This window comes from Centroberyx gerrardi, chromosome 12 (assembly GCF_048128805.1).
Source record: "Centroberyx gerrardi isolate f3 chromosome 12, fCenGer3.hap1.cur.20231027, whole genome shotgun sequence".
NCBI lineage: Eukaryota > Metazoa > Chordata > Actinopteri > Beryciformes > Berycidae > Centroberyx > Centroberyx gerrardi.
The window spans coordinates 18,399,126-18,414,860 of record NC_136008.1 but is presented as its reverse complement, the minus strand read 5'-3'; the positions used below and the strand labels follow the sequence as shown (position 1 = coordinate 18,414,860).

Sequence of the window (15,735 nt, the reverse complement as noted above, 5' to 3'; positions counted from 1 at the left end):
CCATATACAGGTGAAGTTTAACTTCATATTCTGTTCATGTGTTCACTAGATTTCTGATGTGCTGGATGTTTAGAGCTATTACATGTTATAAATCTATCTCATGTTAACATTTCATGCAGTGTGAACAGCTTACTCACTCTAATTAATTATGCATCACGATTTTGTTCATAATTTTGTCTTTAATATACTAGCATTCAGCTAACATTATTAGCCAGAGTATTAAAATGAGTTTAGAATGAAGTGAATAATTTAGGTCTCTGTAATAGTGTTGCCATCGTCAACATCCATGATTTCAGATGGTGTAAAATCGGCATTCTCATTCTCAACCTGTTTCTAGTAATAATCTAATGAACTATTTCTAAAATGCATCTGTAATTTGATTGCTGTTTTTGTTAGTACTTGTAATGAATCACAGTTACCATTTTTGTTACTGATTGATTACAGTAATGCTGGCAAAATGGCTTAGTTTCAATCAGAAAAAAGTGGTTATAATAAACCAAATACACTCTCAAGTAATATCAGCTGTGCTTTATTAGTAGGAACATCTATATGTGAGGATTGCAAAAGACACTGAACTGATGGAACCATCTATTAAAGACTCTCCTCTCCTCTCCTCTCCTCTCCTCTCCTCCTTGTCTCCTCTCCTCTCCTCTCCTCTCCTCTCCTCTCCTCTCCTCTAGAAATGGCCTCAGCCATCAGTCTCCTGTCTGAAGAGCAGTTCCTGTGCTCTATCTGTCTGGATGTTTTCACTGAGCCTGTCTTTATTCCATGTGGACACAACTTCTGTAAAGCCTGTATCACCAAATATTGGGACAACAATGACCAGTGTGATTGTCCAATGTGTAAAAAGTCTTTTGCCAACAGACCAGATCTCTTTGTCAATACTTTGGTCTCTGAAATGGCAGCTCAGTTCAGGAAGTCTGTTGATGTGAAAGCTGCCAGCAGTGAAAGCCACAACCAAGAAGCTGCCAAACCAGTGCAGGTTCCCTGTGACGTCTGCTCTGGCACCAAGCTCAAGGCCTTGAAGTCCTGCCTGGTGTGTTTGGCCTCTTATTGTGAGACTCACCTAGAGCCTCATCAGAGAGTCGCAGCCCTGAAGAGACACAAGCTGATCGATCCTGTGGAGAACCTGGAGGACAGGATGTGTAAGAAACATGACAAGTTTTTAGACCTTTTCTGCAGGACTGACCAGACATGTGTTTGTGTCATGTGTACAGAACATAAGACTCATGATACAGTCCCTTTAGAGGAAGAGTATGAAGAGAAGAAGGCTCAGCTGGGGAAGAAGAAGGCAGAAGTACAGGAGATGATACAAGAACGACAACTGAAGGTTCAGGAGATGAAAGCGTCAGTACAGCTCAACAAGAAAGACACAGAGGAAGAGATAGCTAAGAGTGTTGAGGTCTTCACTGCTCTGGTGGCCTCCATTCAAAGAAACCAGGCTGAGCTGATTGAGGTGATTGAAGAGAAGCAGAGAGCAGCAGAGAAACAGGCTGAAGGGTTCATCAAAGAGCTGGAGCAGGAAATCAGTGAGCTCCAGAGGAGAAGCACTGAGCTGGAGCGTCTCTCACACACTGAAGACCACCTCCACCTCCTCCAGAGCTTCCCATCCTGCTCCTCCTCTCCACACACCAACAACTGGTCTGGCATCAGTGTCCGCACTCATCTGTGTGTGGAGACGGTGAGGAGAGCTGTGGCTCAGATGGAGGAGACACTCACTAAAGAGATGACGACTCTGCTTGGAGACATAGAGGGGATTAAGGAAGATCTGGAGAAGCTGCCAGAAGATGTTAGGCTGAGGAGGATCCAGCAGCTGTATGCAGTGGATGTGACTCTTGACGCTGATACAGCACACCCTAAACTCATCCTGTCTGAGGATGGGAAACAAGTGAGATGCGGAAACAGACGTCAGAATCTCCCTGACAACCCAGAGAGGTTTGATCACTGTATCGATGTCCTGGGAAAAGAAGGTTTCTCATCAGGGAGATTCTACTTTGAGGTTCAGGTAAAAGGGAATGAATGGGATTTAGGAGTAGTTAGAGAGTCAAGCAACAGGAAGGGAAAAATCTCATCTAACCCCAACAAAGGACGCTGGGTTATATGGCTGAGAGATGGAAATAACTACCAGTCTCTAGATGATCCCAGGGTTCCCCTCTCCCTGACAGAGAAGCCTGAGAAGGTCGGGGTGTTTGTAGATTATGAGGAGGGACTGGTGTCCTTCTATGATGTGGAGGCCGAGACGCTGATCTACTCTTTCACTGGCTGCACCTTCAAGGAGAACATCTATCCATTCTTTAGCCCCAGTAATGATGAAGCAGCTCCTCTGATCATCACTCCTGTCAAACACACAGAGTGAGTTCAGTTTGAATCAGCAAACTTTTCTTTATATCTTTTCACATGCAGATGTAGCGAGTGATTGACTACATTTTAGAAGATTACAGTAATCTAACTTCAAAAAAAATTTAATTGTTCAATCATTTAACCACTGGCCAACTTTTCAAATTGCTTACATTTTCCATTCAAGTTACTATTCTGTATATTTTGGATGAAAACTAATCCAATAGTACATGAAAATATCAAGATTTCACCATTTCACCAAAAAAGAAAAATAGATTGCTACAGATTTAAAAAAAATAATTAGACAGGTATTCAGTAATCTGTTCCATGTGTATTTTTTTTTAAAGTAATCTTGATTGCCTTGAATATGTGAGATAAAATATTTTAGTGACTTGTTAATAGTCCCTTTCTGTATATTAAGTTTAAATACATAGTAAAATTAAAATAAGATTGAAGATAGACTATTTGAATCCTCTGTATGTAACTCCAATGTTGTCATACATTTTCTGTTAAACGTGTAAATCTGTAGACATTGACAGCGTAGAGTATCTGTTAAACTTACATTTGTCTTGGACACAACTTTTGATTTTATGCCCAAGGTACTTTGACTGCTTCTAAATAAAACGGGTTTCTATCACGCAGCTTCCCCATGCAAGACATGAAGTAGCAGTACAGTCAATGCAAGACATCAGTCACATCCATTTTTATTTGAAGAGGCCTTTTTACCTCCAATAATTTTAACATATTTCTGCTCACTGATATCTGGTTCAAACCTTCTGTATCAGTTTTACCCATCATAACCTGCCTCCCAACCTTTTCTTACCTACACAAATCTATAGACCATCAGACTGTGGAGGTTGATTAGCTGTTTTACAAGGATATCATTGAGTGTAACCCTCATATCTGTGGTGACTATATCTCATGTAAATGTCTTGTTTTCAGCTCACAGACAACAGACCACTTCATTTATCTTAGTGTACTGGGCTCATTATTATTTTACTACAGATTTCTGATGTGCTGTCTCTCTTTATTCCCAAATGACAGAATTGTAAATTTTGTTGATTTTAACGTTTATGTTTGTTGTCTGATTAAGTCTTGCTCTGGACTTTCTAAACACTGTTGATTCTTATAATTGTACTTCACACACCATCGGGCCAAGACACAATCTTGGACAAACACTTGATCCTCTCCTTTCATTTGGTTTGAACATTAAAGATTTAGAAACTATGGACTTTTGTGTTTCATGTATCTTTATTTCCAGTGCTGACAGAAATTTCCTGATGCCTTCTGTTCTTATTCGACTCATGTTGCTGCTTATCAACACAGATGATTTACTGAATAGTTTCAACAGTCTCTGCCTATAGCTTTCTGAGCCTCATGGTCACCTGTTAAAACTAGGAGAAATACAGTTTCCAAGGCCACTTCCTGGCTCAGTGATCAGACTCACTGTGAAGAGGAAACTTAGAGAGGCTGAATATAACTAAAAGACAGAAATCACAGCTTCATTGAAATTGATCTAATTTGATTTTTGGCACAAATGGGTAAAAATCCAAAGGAAATATCTGAAGCAAATTTGCTTCATCATCAGTGTCACTCCACTAGATCTCAGCAGGTGTCACTAAGGAGGCAGGATGGCCTTGTGATTAGAGAGACTGTCTTTAAACCAGAGGACCTGGGTTCAAGTTCAAGCCCTGTTTTGTTGGCTGGTTAAATGTCAAGCCCATACTGAATTTTGTATGTGTGTGTGTGTGTGTGTGTGTGTGTGTGTGTGTGTGTGCGTGTGTATGTGTGTGTGTGTGTGTGTGTGTGTGTGTGTGTGTGTGTGTGTGTGTGTGTGTGTGTTACATGTTGGATGCCTGAATAACATGGATAGTGTAAAGTATATGACATAAGTATCACGCATCAATTTAAAAGATTATGAAAGCAAAACAATTGTGCTTACAGTCATATAACAATTTCAAGAAACCTTACTGCTTGGACTGAATTGATTTTGCATGAAAGTTTTCCTCCATGAAAAGTTATACAAACCCTGACTCAGCATCCATGGGTCTGATGTTCAGGCTGCAACATGCTGATCCTCTGCATGACAGATTTTCTGTCAGAATCAGAGTCACAGAAACCTTCAGCAGTTTCATTTACATTTCAGACATTCAGCAGATGTGTGTATGCAGCTTCCAGTAAGTACATTCATTTAATGCATTCACAGAACATACAAGAAATTTGTCTTGGTGCACTTGATGCTCAGGCCTGTGAAAGGTGAAATGTGCAAAGTGTATGAAATACACTGTATGTATGAAATACATTCCTTCCCTCTGTTCAGGAATAGGGGGAAGGAAAAAAGTACGGAAGGATCGGTGAAGAATTGAATGCAGGCAGAAGGGTTGAAAGCAATGAAAGAATGAAGGACGGAGGTAGGAAGCCAGGGAAAGAAAGCAACAGAACGCAAGACTAGGACAAAAATTAAAAGATGGAGGATGAAGGGAGTGATCGATGGAGGAAAAGGTGGAAGGAGTGAAAGAAGGAAGGAGGAAGGGAAGAAAAGGGAAAGAAGACTTGTCTTTGAGCAAACTTTTTCTTCCATTTGAGAGATTTGTCTTTACCACAGTGACACACACACACACACACACACACACACACACAGATTGACAGAGTACAGTGCAGCTGTGGGTGCGGGCTGCTGGTTGTGTGAAAGATGTGCAGATTGCTCCCTCTAGTGGTGAATTGGAGTAAAGTCACTGTCTCCACTACAGTGAAACTTGTGCAGCAGCACTGTGGTAAAGGACTGAGTGTTACATCCCACTCCATCCAGCTTCAACACATCAGGTAGAGTCAACACACTGATACCATGGTGGCTCAGCAGGCTAAGGCACATGCCATGAACTCATGAAGTTCATCAGTGCTCTACAAATAACAAAAGTACAGTGGAGGTGGTGTTTGCATTTTGCTGCATCATGTCTCAGCCTCCTTCAAGCAACACCATGAAAACCTTCCTGAACTTCTGCAATATGCCTGTCTGTATGTCTCATCAGAGCAGCACTTATTATCTCAATGTGTCTGACAATACATTTTAGTTCATATGTGTAGAGTAAACCCCTCTGATACCACTGTACCTTCACACTGACCCTGTACATAATGGGTTACATAGTGTTTACATAATAACATTATGTTTAGCTACACTTAAGGATGAGTTTAAACTAGATCAGTACGCATGCCGTGTACACACACACGTTCACACCAGGGTACACACACACACACACACACACACACACACACACACACACACACACTTACTGTATATGGCTCACAGCGAGCTGCTGTCTACACTGGGATGCATATTTGTTTCTACTGTGTTGCCATGTCATTAATCTGAGAAACCCAGAAGCTCTCGCGACACGAAGCGAGAGCGTCGAGGGTCTGAGAGCAAGACTACTATTCTGCTTTTATGTAGAAAAATCGCCTATTCATAGTGTCGGACATATCATTATACATGACACCCTTTTGAGTATCATTACTTATTATTATTTCCCAGGTTGCGATACAGTAGCTCTTCCCTTCCCTGAATCATGTTTACTTCGCACACAACCAGGGAGAATGTTTTCTTTCCTTTATGTGGAGAGAGGAGCCTGTTAAAAAAAAAACAAAAAAAAAAACTACTTTGTCATTTTCAGTGCACCAATCATACAATTAATGCATGGGCATGGCCAGTGTGATATACAGTAAGTTTCACCAATTGGTGTAAGCACATTAGGAGGCTGAATACAATTACTTCCTGCTTGTCTCACTTCTACTGTTTGAGTCCCAGTGTGATTCAACTTTGATTCTTTCACCTATGAAAAACTCATGTGCAAAACTCCCCTAAAAAACCCCAACCAACATTCTTCCCTGCATCAAAAATTAAAGGGAAATCAGTCTCCGAATCAAGTTGTTATTTAAAGTTGATAAGTTCCTACTGGTTAGCAAACACTCAGCTATTAAAGGGTTAACTTGAAGGGGAGGGACATCTCAGTCTTTTTTCACTGAAATGAAACTGAAAGTTATCTTGCTCTACAGCAAACGGACTGTTTTGTTTTGAAGTTTCACACAAAAAGAGAGAGCAGAGACAGCATCCATATACAGGTGAAGTTTAACTTCATATTCTGTTCATGTGTTCACTAGATTTCTGATGTGCTGGATGTTTAGAGCTATTACATGTTATAAATCTACTATCTCATGTTAACATTTCATGCAGTGTGAACAGCTTACTCACTGTAATTAATTATGCATCATGATTTCGTTCATAATTTTGTCTTTAATATTCTACTTGTTAAGCATTCAGCTAACATTCTTAGCCAGAGTATTAAAATGAGTTTAGAATGAAGTGAATAATTTAGGTCTCTGTAATAGTGTTGCCATCGACAACAATCATGATTTCAGATGGTGTAAATTTGTATTCTCATTCTCAACCTGTTTCTAGTAATAAACTCATAGACTATTTCTAAAATGCATCTGTAATTTGATTGCTGTTTTTGTTAGTAACTGTAATGAATCACAGTTACCATTTTTGTTACTGATTGATTACAGTAATGCTGATAAAATGGCTTAGTTTCAATCAGAAAAAGGTGGTTATAATAAACCAAATACACTCTCAAGTAATATCAGCTGTGCTTTATTAGTAGGAATATCTATATGTGAGGATTGCAAAAGACACTGAACTGATGGAACCATCTATTAAAGACTCTCCTCTCCTCTCCTCTCCTCTCCTCTCCTCTCCTCTCCTCTCCTCTCCTCTCCTCTCCTCTCCTCTCCTCCTTGTCTCCTCTCCTCTCCTCTCCTCTCCTCCCCTCCCCTCCCCTCCTCTCCTCTCCTCTCCTCTAGAAATGGCCTCAGCCATCAGTCTCCTGTCTGAAGAGCAGTTCCTGTGCTCTATCTGTCTGGATGTTTTCACTGAGCCTGTCTCTACTCCATGTGGACACAACTTCTGTAAAGCCTGTATCACCAAATATTGGGACAACAATGGCCAGTGTGATTGTCCAATGTGTAAAAAGTCTTTTGCCAACAGACCAGATCTCTTTGTCAATACTTTGGTCTCTGAAATGGCAGCTCAGTTCAGGAAGTCTGTTGATGTGAAAGCTGCCAGCAGTGAAAGCCACAACCAAGAAGCTGCCAAGCCAGTGGAGGTTCCCTGTGACGTCTGCTCTGGCACCAAGCTCAAGGCCTTGAAGTCCTGCCTGGTGTGTTTGGCCTCTTATTGTGAGACTCACCTAGAGCCTCATCAGAGAGTCGCAGCCCTGAAGAGACACAAGCTGATCGATCCTGTGGAGAACCTGGAGGACAGGATGTGTAAGAAACATGACAAGTTTTTAGACCTTTTCTGCAGGACTGACCAGATATGTGTTTGTGTCATGTGTACAGAACATAAGACTCATGATACAGTCCCTTTAGAGGAAGAGTATGAAGAGAAGAAGGCTCAGCTGGGGAAGAAAAAGGCAGAAGTACAGGAGATGATACAAGAACGACAACAAAAGGTTCAGGAGATGAAAGCGTCAGTGAAGATCAGCAAGAAAGACACAGAGGAAGAGATAGCTAAGAGTGTTGAGGTCTTCACTGCTCTGGTGGCCTCCATTCAAAGAAACCAGGCTGAGCTGATTGAGGTGATTGAAGAGAAGCAGAGAGCAGCAGAGAAACAGGCTGAAGGGTTCATCAAAGAGCTGGAGCAGGAAATCAGTGAGCTCCAGAGGAGAAGCACTGAGCTGGAGCGTCTCTCACACACTGAAGACCACCTCCACCTCCTCCAGAGCTTCCCATCCTGCTCCTCCTCTCCACACACCAACAACTGGTCTGGCATCAGTGTCCGCACTGATGCCAGGGTAGATGTGAAGACGGTGAGGAGAGCTGTGGCTCAGCTGGAGAAGACACTCACTAAAGAGATGACGACTCTGCTTAAAGACATAGAGGGGATTAAGGAAGATCTTGAGAAGCTGCCAGAAGATGTTAGGCTGAGGAGGATCCAGCAGCTGTATGCAGTGGATGTGACTCTTGACCCTAATACAGCACATCCTCAACTCATCCTGTCTGAGGATGGGAAGAAAGTGAGATGTGGAGACACACGTCAGAATCTCCCTGACAACCCAGAGAGGTTTGATCATGATATCAATATCCTGGGAAAAGAAGGTTTCTCTTCAGGGAGATTCTACTTTGAGGTTCAGGTAAAAGGGCATGAATGGGATTTAGGAGTAGTTAGAGAGTCAATCAACAGGAAGGGAAATATCTCATACAGCCCCAAGAAAGGGCACTGGATTATATTGCTAAGAGATGGAAATGACTACAGGGCTCGAGATAATACCAGGTTTCCCCTCTCCCTGAGACAGAAGCCTGAGAAGGTCGGGGTGTTTGTAGATTATGAAGAGGGACTGGTGTCCTTCTATGATGTGGAGGCCGAGACTCTGATCTACTCTTTCACTGGCTGCACCTTCAAGGAGAAGATCTATCCATTGTTTAGCCCCAGTTATGATGATGGTGAAGAAAACTCTGCCCCTCTGATCATCACTCCTGTCAAACACACAGAATGAGTTCATTTTGAATCAGCACAATTTCATTGTATATTTTCAAACGCAGGTTTGGTAAGTAATCGATCACATTTTATAATATTACAGTAATCTGTCACCAAAAAACTGGAAATAACTGGCCAACTATTCAAATTATTTACATTTTCTGTTCTGTATATTTTGGAGGAAAACTAATCTAAAAATACAAAAAAACACCAAGAATTCACCATTTGTTTAGAGCAACAAAATAGATTGTTACTGATTCCAAAATTAGACAGGTATTCAGTAATCTGTTCCATATGTATTGTTTTTTTTAAAGTAATCTTGATTGCCTTGATTATGTGGGATAAAATATTTTAGTATCGCATACAAATTTTACCAGCAACAACAGTGTGTTGTGACTTGTTAATAGTCTCTTTCTGTATATTAAGTGAAAATACATAGATACTTTGCATGAAATAAGATAGAACATAGACTAACTGATCACACAGTTTTTAATCCTCTGTATGTAACTCCAGTGTTGTCATACATCTTGTGTTAAACATGTAAATCTGTAGACATTGACAGTGTAGATTATCTGTTAAATTTACATTTGTCTTGGACACAACTTTTGATTTTATGCACAAGGTACTTTGACTGCTTCTAAATAAACCCGGTTTCTATCACACAGCTTCCCCATGTAAGACATGAAGTAGCAGTACAGTTGATGTAAAAAAAAAATGTGTCACTTTCAACACCACATATGTCAGACTTAGTTTCTCAACACTTTTATTTGAATGGGGCCTTATGACCTCCAATAATTTATACATTTTTCTACTCACTGATATGGTTCAAACCTTCTGTATCAGTTTTACCCATCATAACCTGCCTCCCAACCTTTTCTTACCTACACAAATCTATAGACCATCAGGCTGTGGAGGTTGATTAGCTGTTTTACAAGGATATCATTGAGTGTAACCCTCATACCTGTGTGACTATATCTCATTTAAATGTCTTGTTTTCAGCACAACAGCACACTTCATGTATCTTAGTGTACTGGCCTCATGATTATTTTAATACAGATTCTGATGTGCTGCCTCTCTTCATTCCTAACTATGACAGAATTGTAAATATTGATTTTGACATTCATGTTTGTTGTCTGATTAAGTCTTGCTCTGCACTTCTTTAACATTGTTGATTCTTTTAACACTTGATCCTCTCCTTCCATTTGGTTTGAACATTAAATATTTAGAAACTATGGACTTTTGTGTTTCATGTATCTTTATTTCCAGTGCTGACAGAAATTTCCTGATGTTGCTGCTTATCAACACAGATGATTTACTGAATAGTTTCAACAGTCTCTGCCTATAGCTTTCTTAGCCTCATGGTCACCTGTTAAAACTAGGAGAAATACAGTTTCCAAGGCCACTGGCTCAGTGATCAGACTCACTGTGAAGAGGAAACTTAGAGAGGCTGAATATAACTAAAAGACATGGAAATTAGAGCTTCTTTGAAATCCTGAAGGGTCTAATTTGATTTTTAGCACAAATGGGTAAAAATCCAGAGGAAATATCTGAAGCAAATTCCCTTTATCATCAGTGTCCCTCCACTAGATCTCAGCAGGTGTCACTAAGGAGGCAGGATGGCCTTGTGATTAGAGACTGTCTTTAAACCAGAGGACCTGGGTTCAAGTTCAAGCCCTGTTTTGTTGGCTGGTTAAATGTCAAGCCCATACTGAATTGTGTGTGTGTGTGTGTGTGTGTGTGTGTGTGTGTGTGTGTGTGTGTGTGTGTGTGTGTGTTTACATGTTGGAAGCCTGAATAACATGGATAGTGTAAAGTATATGACATAAGTCGTATCACGCATCAATTTAAAAGATTATGAAAGCAAAACAATTGTGCTTACAGTCATATAACAATTTCTAGAAACCTTACTACTTGGACTGAATTGATTTTGCATGAAAGTTTTCCTCCATGAAAAGTTATGCAAACCCTGACTCAGCATCCATGGGTCTGATGTTCAGGCTGCAACATGCTGATCCTCTGCATGACAGATTTTCTGTCAGAATCAGAGTCACAGAAACCTTCAGCAGTTTCATTTACATTTCAGACATTCAGCAGATGTGTGTATGCAGCTTCCAGTAAGTACATTAATTTAATGCATTCACAGAACATACAAGAAATTTGTCTTGGTGCACTTGATGCTCAGGCCTGTGAAAGGTGAAATGTGCAAAGTGTATGAAATACACTGTATGTATGAAATACATTCCTTCCCTCTGTTCAGGAATAGGGGGAAGGAAAAAAGTACGGAAGGATCGGTGAAGAATTGAATGCAGGCAGAAGGGTTGAAAGCAAGGAAAGAAGGAAGGACGGAGGTAGGGAGGGAGGGAAAGAAAGCAAAAGAATGCAAGACTAGGAGAAAATTTAAAGATGGAGGATGAATGAAGGGAGTGATAGATGGAGGAAAAGGTGGAAGGAGTGAAAGAAGGAAGGAGGGAGGGAAGAAAAGGGAAAGAAGACTTGTCTTTGAGCAAACTTTTTCTTCCATTTGAGAGATTTGTCTTTACCACAGTGACACACACACACACACACACACACACACACACACACACAGATTGACAGAGTGCAGTGCAGCTGTGGGTGCGGGCTGCTGGTTGTGTGAAAGATGTGCAGATTGCTCCCTCTAGTGGTGAATTGGAGTAAAGTCACTGTCTCCACTACAGTGAAACTTGTGCAGCAGCACTGTGGTAAAGGACTGAGTGTTACATCCCACTCCATCCAGCTTCAACACATCAGGTACAGTCAACACACTGATACCATGGTGGCTCAGCAGGCTAAGGCACATGCCATGAACTCATGAAGTTCATCAGTGCTCTACAAATAACAAAAGTACAGTGGAGGTGGTGTTTGCATTTTGCTGCATCATGTCTCAGCCTCCTTCAAGCAACACCATGAAAACCTTCCTGAACTTCAGCAATATGCCTGTCTGTATGTCTCATCAGAGCAGCACTTATTATCTCAATGTGTCTGACAATACATTTTAGTTCATATGTGTAGAGTAAACCCCTCTGATACCACTGTACCTTCACACTGACCCTGCAGATAATGGGTTACATCGTGTTTACATAATGAAATTATGTTTAGCTACACTTAAGGATGAGTTTAAACTAGATAATCAGTACGCATGCCATGTACACACACACGTTCACACCAGAGTACACACACACACACACACACACACACACACTTACTGTATATGGCTCACAGCGAGCTGCTGTCTACACTGGGATGCATTTGTTTCTACTGTGTTGCCATGTCATTAATCTGAGAAACCCAGAAGCTCTCGCGACACGAAGCGAGAGCGTCGAGGGTCTGAGAGCAAGACTACTATTCTGCTTTTATGTAGAAAAATCGCCTATTCATAGTGTCGGACATATCATTATACATGACACCCTTTTGAGTATCATTACTTATTATTATTTCCCAGGTTGTGATACAGTAGCTCTTCCCTTCCCTGAATCATGTTTACTTCGTACACAACCAGGGAGAATGTCTTGTTTCCTTTATGTGGAGAGAGGAGCCTGGTTAAAAAAAAAAAAAAATCTACTTTGTCATTTTCATTGCACCAATCATACAATCAATGCATGGGCATGGCCAGTGTGATATACAGTAAGTTGCACCAATTGGTGTAAGCACATTAGGAGGCTGAATACATTTTTTATTACTTCCTACTTCCTGATCTCAACTTCTACTGTTTGAGTCCCAGTGTGATTCAACTCTGATTCTTTCACCTGTGAAAATCTCATGTGCAAAACTCCCCTAAAAAACCCCAACCAACATTCTTCCCTGCATCAAAAATTAAAGGGAAATCAGTCTCTGAATCAAGTTGTTATTTAAAGTTGATAAGTTCTTACTGGTTAGCAAACACTCAGCTATTAAAGGGTTAACTTGAAGGGGAGGGACATCTCAGTCTTTTTTCACTGAAATGAAACTGAAAGTTATCTTGCTCTACAGCAAACGGACTGTTTTGTTTTGAAGTTTCACACAAAAAGAGAGAGCAGAGACAGCATCCATATACAGGTGAAGTTTAACTTCATATTCTGTTCATGTGTTCACTAGATTTCTGATGTGCTGGATGTTTAGAGCTATTACATGTTATAAATCTACTATCTCATGTTAACATTTCATGCAGTGTGAACAGCTTACTCACTGTAATTAATTATGCATCACGATTTTGTTCATAATTTTGTCTTTAATATACTAGCATTCAGCTAACATTATTAGCCAGAGTATTAAAATGAGTTTAGAATGAAGTGAATAATTTATGTCTCTGTAATAGTGTTGCCATCGTCAACATCCATGATTTCAGATGGTGTAAAATCGGCATTCTCATTCTCAACCTGTTTCTAGTAATAATCTAATGAACTATTTCTAAAATGCATCTGTAATTTGATTGCTGTTTTTGTTAGTACTTGTAATGAATCACAGTTACCATTTTTGTTACTGATTGATTACAGTAATGCTGGCAAAATGGCTTAGTTTCAATCAGAAAAAAGTGGTTATAATAAACCAAATACACTCTCAAGTAATATCAGCTGTGCTTTATTAGTAGGAATATCTATATGTGAGGATTGCAAAAGACACTGAACTGATGGAACCATCTATTAAAGACTCTCCTCTCCTCTCCTCTCCTCTCCTCTCCTCTCCTCCTTGTCTCCTCTCCTCTCCTCTCCTCTCCTCTCCTCTCCTCTCCTCTAGAAATGGCCTCAGCCATCAGTCTCCTGTCTGAAGAGCAGTTCCTGTGCTCTATCTGTCTGGATGTTTTCACTGAGCCTGTCTTTATTCCATGTGGACACAACTTCTGTAAAGCCTGTATCACCAAATATTGGGACAACAATGACCAGTGTGATTGTCCAATGTGTAAAAAGTCTTTTGCCAACAGACCAGATCTCTTTGTCAATACTTTGGTCTCTGAAATGGCAGCTCAGTTCAGGAAGTCTGTTGATGTGAAAGCTGCCAGCAGTGAAAGCCACAACCAAGAAGCTGCCAAACCAGTGCAGGTTCCCTGTGACTTCTGCTCTGGCACCAAGCTCAAGGCCTTGAAGTCCTGCCTGGTGTGTTTGGCCTCTTATTGTGAGACTCACCTAGAGCCTCATCAGAGAGTCGCAGCCTGGAAGAGACACAAGCTGATCGATCCTGTGGAGAACCTGGAGGACAGGATGTGCAAGAAACATGACAAGTTTTTAGACCTTTTCTGCAGGACTGACCAGACATGTGTTTGTGTCATGTGTACAGAACATAAGACTCATGATACAGTCCCTTTAGAGGAAGAGTATGAAGAGAAGAAGGCTCAGCTGGGGAAGAAAAAGGCAGAAGTACAGGAGATGATACAAGAACGACAACTGAAGATTCAGGAGATGAAAGCGTCAGTGCAGCTCAACAAGAAAGACACAGAGGAAGAGATAGCTAAGAGTGTTGAGGTCTTCACTGCTCTGGTGGCCTCCATTCAAAGAAACCAGGCTGAGCTGATTGAGGTGATTGAAGAGAAGCAGAGAGCAGCAGAGAAACAGGCTGAAGGGTTCATCAAAGAGCTGGAGCAGGAAATCAGTGAGCTCCAGAGGAGAAGCACTGAGCTGGAGCGTCTCTCACACACTGAAGACCACCTCCACCTCCTCCAGAGCTTCCCATCCTGCTCCTCCTCTCCACACACTAACAACTGGTCTGGCATCAGTGTCCGCACTCATCTGTGTGTGGAGACGGTGAGGAGAGCTGTGGCTCAGATGGAGGAGACACTCGCTAAAGAGATGACGACTCTGCTTAAACACATAGAGGGGATTAAGGAAGATCTGGAGAAGCTACCAGAAGACGTTAGGATGAGGAGGATCCAGCAGCTGTACGCAGTGGATGTGACTCTTGACCCTGATACAGCACATCCTCAACTCATCCTGTCTAAGTATGGGAAACAAGTGAGATGTGGAGACAGATGTAAGAATCTCCCTGACAACCCAGAGAGGTTTGATCACTGTATCAATGTCCTTGGAAAAGAAGGTTTCTCTTCAGGGAGATTCTACTTTGAGGTTCAGGTAAAAGGGCATGAATGGGATTTAGGAGTAGTTAGAGAGTCAAGCAACAGGAAGGGAGAAATCTCATCTAACCCCAACAAAGGATACTGGATTATATGGCTGAGAGATGGAAATGACTACGAGGCTCTAGATGATCCCAGTGTTAGTCTATCCCTGATAGAGAAGCTTGAGAAGGTCGGGGTGTTTTTAGATTATGAGGAGGGACTGGTGTCCTTCTATGATGTGGAGGCCGAGACTCTGATCTACTCTTTCACTGGCTGCACCTTCAAGGAGAAGATCTATCCATTCATTAGCCCCAGTTATAATGATTATTCTCCTCTGATCATCACTCCTGTCAAACACACAGAGTGAGTTCAGTTTGAATCAGCAATATTTCTTTGTATCTTTTCACATGAACATTTGGTGAGTAATCTATTACATTTTACAAGATTACAGTGATTAAAAAAAATATTATTAGAGACACAAATATTTTACACAACTGGAAATACCTTTTCAACTATTCAAATGTAATCGTATCATCTGTTCAATTTACTATCTTATACATTTTAGAGGAAAACTAATAGCAAGATTCCACAATTTGTTTAGGGTAGCAAAATAGATTGTTACTCATAAATTTGGACAGGTATTCAGTAATCTGCACCATATATTTTTTGAAAGCTATCTTCATTGCCCTGATTATGTGGGATAAATAATTTTAGTATCTCATACAATTTTTTAACAGTAATCATATTTCACTTGTTTATAATCCCTTTCTGTATACTTAGTTAGAATATGGAGTTTTTTTTAAGGTCATGGCATCATTTCTAAAATCAA

The 15,735-nt window shown here is 40.7% G+C and overlaps 3 protein-coding genes across 3 annotated transcripts; all 3 read left to right on the top strand.

Annotated features, from left to right (window-relative positions):
- On the top strand, nucleotides 1–2,386 carry LOC144541943 (E3 ubiquitin-protein ligase TRIM39-like). The gene is made up of 2 exons (XM_078287308.1): nucleotides 1–10; nucleotides 681–2,386. Exon 2 carries the CDS (start codon nucleotides 683–685, stop codon nucleotides 2,354–2,356), a length of 1,674 nt encoding a protein of 557 aa, XP_078143434.1. The 5' UTR covers nucleotides 1–10; nucleotides 681–682; the 3' UTR covers nucleotides 2,357–2,386.
- Nucleotides 2,387–6,353: 3,967 nt separating this feature from the next.
- LOC144541938 (E3 ubiquitin-protein ligase TRIM39-like) lies at nucleotides 6,354–8,982 on the top strand. The gene is made up of 2 exons (XM_078287258.1): nucleotides 6,354–6,453; nucleotides 7,192–8,982. The coding sequence occupies exon 2, from the start codon at nucleotides 7,194–7,196 to the stop codon at nucleotides 8,883–8,885; it is 1,692 nt and encodes a 563-aa protein (XP_078143384.1). The 5' UTR covers nucleotides 6,354–6,453; nucleotides 7,192–7,193; the 3' UTR covers nucleotides 8,886–8,982.
- Nucleotides 8,983–12,819: 3,837 nt separating this feature from the next.
- LOC139908942 (E3 ubiquitin-protein ligase TRIM21-like) lies at nucleotides 12,820–15,273 on the top strand. Its single transcript, XM_071895825.2, has 2 exons — nucleotides 12,820–12,919; nucleotides 13,598–15,273. Exon 2 carries the CDS (start codon nucleotides 13,600–13,602, stop codon nucleotides 15,271–15,273), a length of 1,674 nt encoding a protein of 557 aa, XP_071751926.2. The 5' UTR covers nucleotides 12,820–12,919; nucleotides 13,598–13,599.
- The last annotated feature ends 462 nt before the right edge of the window (nucleotides 15,274–15,735 follow it).

What these genes read in the sequence shown, in the direction of transcription:
- LOC144541943 (XM_078287308.1), top strand. Translation starts at nt 683, where the DNA reads ATGGCCTCAGCCATCAGTCTCCTGTCTGAAGAGCAGTTCCTGTGCTCT.
- LOC144541938 (XM_078287258.1), top strand. Translation starts at nt 7,194, where the DNA reads ATGGCCTCAGCCATCAGTCTCCTGTCTGAAGAGCAGTTCCTGTGCTCT.
- LOC139908942 (XM_071895825.2), top strand. Translation starts at nt 13,600, where the DNA reads ATGGCCTCAGCCATCAGTCTCCTGTCTGAAGAGCAGTTCCTGTGCTCT.